Raw genomic sequence first — 9,400 nt, 5'->3', positions numbered from 1 at the left:
CAGGAACGTATGATCTCAGGCAGATATGGGTGTCAGACAGTGATACACAGAAAATCTAAGCAGTGCAGATTTAATTACCTTTTTTCAGTCTGCCATCTTCACAGTCATCAACCACACACCTGAACTTCTCCATCAGGGGACTCCGTGAAACTTGAAGGATTTTAGGTGCCATTACCGAGAGCTGAGAGAGAATCTGTTGGTCCACATCAACGTTGGTACGGTCTCTCAGATCCCAAAGGAGCTTATGTTAAGATGAAGGCAAAGTAGAAAAGACAGTCATAACTTGTTAGTCATAAGTCATAACTATGGAGGAAATTAATACACTACTGTACTTACCATTTTGGCCAGTCTGAAACATGGAAATTTAGAGATAATCTCCTCCGTGCTGTGGTTAGACACAAAGTGTCTCCGGTAGATTTTTATCAGCGCCATCCTTTCTTTAAGAAGCTCCAAGTTTGGTCTAAGCTTCTCGGTTTCCTCCTTTATTACTCGAGATGTTCCCTGATGCTTCTTTCATCTTCTCCTGCATCAACCTATTGGGGTAGTTAAATTGTTACAAACTCTCAAACTACAACATTGGGAGCAGCGACTTTAAAAATATGAGGGGAAAAGGACCAATGGTCATTCTGCATAGACTTATTTATAACTACAAAAAAGCCAAAATATTCTCAGTTGAAATTTACAGTGACCAATCAACTCGTTGGAACCAGGTTCGAGTTAACTGTAAATTTTGGCATGACATTGGCCTGTAGTCACAAATTACACTATATACACAATACAATCATTTCTTTAGTAGAACATAAGATGCATCTTATTATACTATTAGCTTCCCATTTTGGAAAATAACATTTATCAGGGTTTTTGAAGGCCAAAATGATTGTCATCCTGGAGAGTATTGGAGTCTGGAAAAAGGATGCAGCACAATGCCAAGTTTCTTAATAATAAAGCAATCAGTGAAAGTATGGCCTTTAAGATGCACGTTATGTTTAAATAAGGACTGAATGCAAAAAAAGTTAATTTAATAGGTGGTATGAATAATTTTTTTTATGGCAATACATCGTTAAAATTATTATTTAGTGTTTTTTTCACATTAAAAGAGATAATGCTATAAACAGCCAAATGTTTTCGTAATAGCAGAAGGAATCAGGTATAAGCAAATCACAAGTTTTATTTTTCAAAATGTATCACTGTTTTAAGTATAGATAATGCCATTGAATAATACTTTTCATTATGTCCAAATATTGATTTCCATATAATATTGCTTTTCATATTTCATGTGATGTTCATACTGTAAAACTGAATTAATTTCAAGGGCTGAAAATATGAAGACAGGATTTGAACAGATATTTTGCAGGCCTTGCCATTTTTAATCCTTTAAAATGACGATGATGTCCATGGATTATCGCAGAAATTGCAATTATACAAAGTTTACTGCCAAATTCAAGATTTTTACCATGGTACTTGGATAAGCTTCCGCTGTCTGAAGAGGTCGCTTCCTTCTTGCCCATCTCTCTTTCAGTCGCTGTATTTCATTGTTGGCAACAAGAGGCTGCCTTTCCTTCTTAAACTTATTTCTGAGTGATTCAAGCAGGGCATCCTTGAAACAACAAGAGATTGTAGTTTTTAATGAAACATTTACCTTCATGCTAACAGTCAGCCTCATTGCAAAAACCTATGGAGCAAGTTTATTTGTTGTATACACAATTTTTTGACCAGGTGCATTTTGGGTATATGCATACTTGCAGTATGTTCTTGAAGAGTTTGACTTATAAATTTAAAAGCCTTTTAGAATTTCCTAAACGCATCATGAAAATACAGAGCTTTCTTCCTCATAAAACAGTTTACTGCCATGAAATAAAATACCAAATGGACCTACTAGAAAGTGTATTCTTGACAAAAAAACTGGTATCCCCAATAATTCATTTCTAATTATTATTATTCATTTGAAAAAACTATGAACTCATTTTGAAGAACATTACATACAATTGAAAACTTACATATCCAGACCCAATACTTTCCCTTAGATATGGGTAATCCATTATCACATTTGACAGAAGCTCAATGTATTGAAGATGAGTTGGGTACCTAACATTAGAAGGAGAAAAGGCATACTAGTTGTTAGTAACTATACCAGCCATAGCAACTACACACTGAGAATTCTAAGGTAAGGGAACATTGTCACAAATATGCTCTGTCTAGTCTGTACCTGTTCTCATTAGTCACTGATTAGTTAACCTTCATCCACCTGTGTCTGGATAGTTTCCTCATTTCCTCAATTTGCATTTAGGCCATCCTTAAAAATATTATTGCTTGCCGTAACAGGTTCGACCATGTCAAATTTAGTTCACTTTTTTTCACACTAAATATGCGCAACCAGGCAACCAAGAAAAAAACAACAACAACAACAGGAGATTTCTACTATTTGTTACATATAACCCTTATGTACGTCTGGCAAGAATCGTGTATTGATATTGTATTTGTTGCAGTGCAATTAATCAAGCATTTATCAAGCTAGAAAGGCACAAGTAGTAACAACTTACATTGTTTTCTTACTGAGGTGGTCAAAAAGAGACTGGATCAGTAGACTCCGTAGTTTTGTTTTACTTGCACTCTTCAGATCAGAATCTCTTCTGTCTATGGCCATCCTCAGCACTGTTGGAAAAACTAAAGAGGTATCTGGACCGGACTGTGCTTGGCTGGAGTTATCAATGTTTCTTGGAGGGTTCTCTCTACAGAGAAATAAAATTTGAGCAAGAAAAGGGAAATTCAATAAGAGACTTATCAAATTCATAGGTGTGATTGGTAAAGGACAAAAAAGCAGGAAAATATACGGCGCACCTACCATGAACATCAATGTAAAAGAGTGGGCACAGTGATTGTGTTTTGGCGTATGGGATACCATTCTGATTACCTGCTCATTGGTGTGCTTTTAAGTTTCTCCAACTGGGTCAGAAACAGACTCTGTTTGCGAATGACCGGAAAGAGCCTCTCAGACATCCTCTCTGAGATAACAGCAAGAGTGGCTCCATCTATCTCATGTTCTAGAATCAAAAAAGCATTTAATTAAGAAGGAGAGGTTCAATAAATAGCAAGCATTGTTATGAATTTACCAATTAGACCTTGCCTTGCTACATTCCAGGAAGTGACAAAATCTTGTGAAAAATGTGTATTCTGTTGATCAATTGCTGCAATCAAAGCTAATGAAACATGTTGTAGCTTATCAAATTTATAACCTTGCAACTCTCCTTTCAGGAGACCATTGGAAAAATATCATGGTATAGGTTGAGTGGTATTGGTTGATCACAAATTAAAGCTTGACTAGCACATTGCATCGCTAACAACAAGATTCTGATTCTGTTCATCACTGAAATCCAACAAATCATTAGCCTAAATTTAAATCAAGTTGAAATTACAAATAACTTAGTATATCTCACAGGGCGATGAAGCAGTGTGATGAACAGGTTGTCCTCTTGATCTGTGTATGCGTCAAGGGCATGGAAGTCAGTTTCCTCCCCAGGTGTAATGGCCACCCACTGAGTTGTTGATCGGACACCATAGGCATGCAGATGCTCAGAGAAGCACCAAGTTTGGTAGAGTCTTCCGCACAATTTCCACTGACTGTGGTACTTAACAATATGTAGAACTTTCAAAAAAACTGGGATTTCCTCAGCATGCACAAGGTCAAGGATCAAGAAGTCTCCAGTGGTGTATTTGACTCTGTCATATATCACTTGTTTGGTTTTCCAGAGTGTATCATTCAGTTCAGCAGAGTCCTCTGCAATAATCTCTCTAAGCTGAGAGGGTAGTGCATTCAAACGTATCTCTATTAAAGAGTACGGGACATCTTCCGAGACATGGTGTCCAGTTGATTGTGCTTCCCAACACTGGCGCATTTGATAGCGCTTTGCCAAAGTCTTTGCAATATTCTGGTAATTGTTTACAATTGATGAAAGGCGTTTAAAGTACAGGTGTTTGGCCTCATACCTGAGGCACCAATGTGCTCTCAGTGGACCATGTTGTTTGATTAATCGAGGATAGTGAACCAGAAAGTGAATCTTTGGAGTGAATTTGTCAGGGAAAAGCTTCTGAAAATTCTTCAGAAATTCTGTGATGAGAGAAGACAATGGACTCAACCAACTTGTTTTGATCACAGGTGCCAGTACTATGTCACATATAGATCTAAATAGCAAATAAAGAGCCCAGTAAGTGTTGTCCTGAGGGATGGAGCTTCCAATTAAAAAAGGTAAGAGTCGGAAAAGGGTCAGTTTTTCAACAGCTTTTCCTGGGATGGCACCTTGCTGCAGAGCAGATGGCTTCAGCAAAACAGGCCTGTGAGTTATATCATTTTGTCCAAAGGGGAACTGTTGTAGCTGGTCATTAAACTGTTGCACTGTTACCAGCCTTTCACGGGTAAGATTTAGCAAGACTAATTTCAGAACCTGTGGGATGACACCTTCAAGAATATCATGCATCAAGTCAGGCGGAAAGGATTCAGTAACCTCAAAATGAGGCAGTTTATCAAAAGGGCAGCGTCCAGTAACACCATACAAAGTTTTACCATTTGGCACTTGTAAATGTCTACAGTGTGTGTCAGGAGTCCGGAGAATACACTCACTTTCCTCAGTTTTGTTACCAATGTCACGGTGGTGACATAGACAGAAACGACAGATCCGTCCTTGACTAAAGCAAGTATTGAAACCAGCCAAGGAATGGGCTGATAAATTGTCAGCACAAATGGAAATCACGGAGCCTTTGAAAACACAGGACTTGTCATCAATGTCAACTGATACACCACGGCACTGAAGTTCACAAAGGTCACGAAGAAGAGGATCCAAAATTTGCTCGTAACTATACTTCTGAAGCAATCGGTTTCTGACAAGTACAGCCACATGTATATTTTGAAGACTGGAACGATACTTCAGAGGAATATTTCCAAGAACAAAGTAGACACTTAAAATTTTGTGGATCTGCCTTTTGGATCCTAAACAATTTACAATTTCAAATTCATCAGTATATAACTGGAGCCTCAGCTGTGTCTCAGATCCATCAAAAAAGGCGTGCTGCTGAAAAATTAATCCATCTGTGAAGTCTTTAAGTGTTTCACCATCAAAAACTGTGTCTTCCACAACATAAGGAAAAACATCATCTCTTTTCAGAATATTTTTTAAAACTTCCAAAATGGGAATATACTGGAAAGTCTCTTTTCTTCCTGTCGAGTCAAATCCGAGTAAATACTCTACTGGTTCAATTAACCCAAACTCTCTTATACAGTATCTCTCAAACTGAAAGTCTGATGCAATAACATCAAAACACTTCCCAAAAAGGTTGTCTTCAACCAAGGACTTCAAGTTTGAATGATTGTCAATATTGATATTTGTTTCTTCTAAACAGAACTTAAGAAGGTCCTGGGACTGTTCATTAAAAAGTTCAATGAGTATTTTCACTTCATGAGTAATAGTATGCCGAACAGTTTTTGGGAGGATGTGCTTTTCTTGAAGTTTTAAACAAAACAATGCAAAATGTCTCTCAATTAGTGATCTGAAACCACATATTTTTTCAGAAAAAGAGATATTTGGTTCTTCAGAATCAAAAGTTTCCTCGAAATCATTAAAAGTAGGTGAGGTGCCTGGAATCTCCTGATTGTTCTCTGAATCCTCTGCGTCTCTCACGATTTTATGATTCCGAAAAACATGGACACGTAAAGAACTTACTCTTTTGTACCTTTTTTGGCACCCATCGTGGCCACATACAACAAAGAAATGTGGCTCATTCTCATGGAAATACTGCAGGTGTTTGAGGTATTTGTTGTAAGAGACTGTTCTTACATGGCAGTTAGGGCACTGGTGCATTGATCACAGAATACTTGAAGCTCACCCTCAAAAGTTTCACAGAATTCCCCCAAGTCAATATCTTTCAACCACTGGCAAACTTGGACAGAAGTCCAACCTGTGAAGTCTGTCATAACCTGAAGAAAGACACAAAATAACAAAACAAACAAATTAAAACACTAGGATGAATGTAAGCCTATTACCCATCTACAGCAGCCCAGTAATGACAAACATTAATAATTAAAAAATTTAAGCATGTTGACAGTATTTTATGATTGGACAGGGACATTTGAACCTTATTTGAACATTTTGATAGTTGGTTGCCAATAAAGTCTGAATGTGTATCCCTCAAAATTTTTTATTTGTTTTCCACTGAAGAAATAAAGACATGGATATCTTGAATGACATAGGGGTTAGTAAATTATCAGGACATTTTCATTTTGAGGTGAACTAACTTAATCCTTTAAATGGACTCTACACTATCAGGCGAGACACTAACGTTACAAGACTACACAGTATCCATGGTAACGATGCAGCTAGCGATACAGCCCGCCACTTTTCGCTATTAGTGATTTGAAAAGATATTAAACGGTAGTGTTATAACTTTATATCTGGAGAAAGTCAAGAAAAGAACGACCCCAGTTAACTTACACTTAAGTTACTTAACTTAACATACAGTTCAGTGTTTGTGAAACAACATATTTATTAGCCAACACGGTTGGTCAGGCTCCTCAGTCAACTAACAGTAGACTGATACTAATCTTAGCATTAATGTCACAAAACACGGTAAAACTTTTGCAAAATACAATGAAAAGTTTCCCCTGACAAGTAACTTAACGTTTATTGTATATTTCACTCGCAGTATGCGCTATGACACTCACCTCGAAAGATATCTTCCGTTTCTTTTTAGAAATGTGTTCGTCGTCGTCGTCCTGGTTTTGATTGACGTCGAGTCCAACGGTTTTTTCTAGAGTGTTCTTTGAGGAATGCGGCGCTCGCCCTCGCTCACGTGCACCTGAACTGCACAGTGCACGCTATTCGGCGCATACAATATATTTGTTAATTTAATTTAAATGTTATATATATATATATATATATATATATATATATATATATATATATATATATATATATATATATATAATAAAAAAATATATAATATATTATATAATATATTTGTTAATTTAATTTAAATGTTTTATATATATAACATATATTTATGGAAAAAAATATATAGTTTTTTTTATTGAACTTAAAAAATTCTTGACACATTTTCACATTTTGTAAGTAGAAATTGAAACACGTTTTTAAACATAACTTCTCACTTATTTTAGGCTAATTATTTGAGGCCTATACCTACACAAACAAAAAGCATTGATGAATATGAATATACGTTTTTATTGAAGTTTGTGACATAATTTCGGTATATATCTGACTTCACATCCATACCAAAAAAATTTCTGTGGTCAAAAAGTCTTGTGTGGAGGCCTTTGATATGTGCCTTGTGTTCAGGAAAATCACAGTATTTTAATGTAATTTTTCTAATCCTATCACCAACTAAAGCTAAGACACTTAGGATATTAGAGAACTAATATCACTAAGAATTAGGGGCGTAACAGGTTATTTGCATGGCAGTGGTGCCATATAGCACCATATCCACCGCAAAGAACCGCTGAAGAACCGCTGAAGAACCAAACTGGGCTTAACAGGTTCTTTAAATGGTAGTGGTGCTATATAGCACCATATCCACCACAAAGAACCCCTGAAGAACCGCTGAAGAACCATTATTTTTTAGAGTGTAGGCAAACACTACTCGTAATAATCTAGCAATGCCCTAGTAACCACTTAGCAACAACTTTGTAAACACAATGAAGACATTTAACACAACAACCACAACAAACAGCCTGTCTAGCAATGCCCTAGCAACTACCCACAACAATCGAACATCATGGAGACAACCTTTGCATAAGCAAGCACCACATGCAATCAACTCCTAACAACACTGTAGTGATCATCCTGAAATTGCAAAATCCGGTTGATAATTTTGCCTCAGGCAATCAACCAGAACACCCTGGCGTTATGGAGATGACTTTTGCGCAGGCACGTAACACTCACAGACATCTAGCAACATGCAAGTAACTCCAGTAAACACCTTACCAGTGCACTCTGTAATAATATACAAAACTACACAATCATCGGGAAGAAGGAGGCAGGAACCGGCAGACAATCAAAACAGACTTTAATAATAAAATAAAGACAAAACAGCGGGACAGCCCCTCACGGTCGACTGCCGTGCACAAACCATAAAACCAAACCCAAATTAAAGCCCAGGCCCGGTGCTCTCTCCTCCTTCACTGCCGTCGCTCCTCTTTATATCCTTCCGATCTCCTCCATGGGACTCGAGACTGGTGAGTGTCGCAGGTGTCGCTGATTTCCAATCACTCCACCGGCCTCACTCTGTTCCCAAGGCTCTCGGCCCGCCCCACCCGTCACACTCTCGAAACCACAACAGACATCCTAGCAACCCCCTAGAAATGGCCTGCAACTACCCACAGCAATCTTTTGAATATGCCTGCACCACTCACAATCATATAGCAATGCCGTAGTTGCCAGCCAGACCACTCTAGTAACTACTGAAAAACCACAATATACACCCTAGTAACGCCCTAGTAATCACAATCAACATCATAGCAACCATCTAGCAATGCCCTAGCAACAAATGTCACTTACAGTTACCTAGCAGTATCCTAGTAACCAACCAGACCACTCTAGTAAGCACCTAAATATCATAAAAACACCCTTTACACCCTAGTAATGACTTTCAACACCATAATAACCACCTAACAATGACCTACTCACAGCAATCTAGCATCATGGAGGAAACTGCCCAAGCACCACTCACAATCGGTTAGAAATGCACTAGTAAGCAGCCGAACCAGTCTAGTAACTACCTACAAACCATAGTAGATGCCAAATTATAACACTATAGCAAATATCGAGCAATTTTGGCAATCCTGGCAGCTGCCTACAACAATGTATGGTCTTAGAGGTGACTTTTGCACGGTCATGCAGCAACCCTGCTCACTGCTGTTAACTTCCTTTTCACACAACCCTTTGATTCACAAGTGGAAGCTAGTTAGCTTTGTATTTATGAATATTCATACCCACACTAATGCAAGCTGAACCACATTAATATATGTTTTATACCTGTGTCTGAGTGCAGGGCATAAAACTAACTAGTGATGTGATAAAATTTACTGGCCAAAACATTTTTATTTTTACCCACCATGAAACTCTTTTTGCAGAAACAGGCAGTTATTACAATGACTAAACATATTTACAATGTTTTTAATTTGTCATTTACTTTACTTACAAGTAAAAAACAAACAGATTTGTTTATCCTTTTTTTTATTCTAAATAAATTTGAGATTCTTGTCCTTTGTCCTCCTCCCATGTTTCAGCTGTTCCGATCTCTTCCTTGGGGGACCTATAAAATTAGAAATTAATTTGAAATCTTAAATCTATAAAATGTTCAAATCAATTTTATATTTATATTGTCATAATTTCACTTT

At 37.4% G+C, this 9,400-nt stretch overlaps 1 protein-coding gene across 1 annotated transcript; it reads right to left on the bottom strand.

The window, feature by feature from the left end:
- Window positions 1–485: 485 nt before the first annotated feature.
- Window positions 486–7,949, bottom strand: LOC113099223 (sterile alpha motif domain-containing protein 3-like). The gene is made up of 8 exons (XM_026264324.1): window positions 7,944–7,949; window positions 6,710–6,862; window positions 5,875–5,965; window positions 2,912–3,041; window positions 2,541–2,729; window positions 1,998–2,085; window positions 1,454–1,597; window positions 486–533 (listed from the first exon to the last, which is right to left on the bottom strand). The coding sequence occupies exons 1-8, from the start codon at window positions 7,947–7,949 to the stop codon at window positions 486–488; spliced, it is 849 nt and encodes a 282-aa protein (XP_026120109.1).
- Window positions 7,950–9,400: the final 1,451 nt, after the last annotated feature.

The sequence above is a fragment of the Carassius auratus genome, unplaced genomic scaffold (genome assembly GCF_003368295.1).
Source record: "Carassius auratus strain Wakin unplaced genomic scaffold, ASM336829v1 scaf_tig00216890, whole genome shotgun sequence".
In the NCBI taxonomy this organism is placed as follows: domain Eukaryota; kingdom Metazoa; phylum Chordata; class Actinopteri; order Cypriniformes; family Cyprinidae; genus Carassius; species Carassius auratus.
Note: the sequence above shows the minus strand (reverse complement) of the source record. Positions and strands in the feature narration are given on the sequence as shown.

What these genes read in the sequence shown, in the direction of transcription:
- LOC113099223 (XM_026264324.1), bottom strand. An exon ending in ATTCTGTGAAACTTTTGAGG is followed by an intron (nt 3,042 to 5,874) that starts GTGAGCTTCAAG and finishes TTTTGATTCTAG; the next exon opens with AACATGAGATAGATGGAGCC. An exon ending in AAAGTATTGGGTCTGGATAT is followed by an intron (nt 1,598 to 1,997) that starts GTAAGTTTTCAA and finishes TGTTGTTTCAAG; the next exon opens with GATGCCCTGCTTGAATCACT.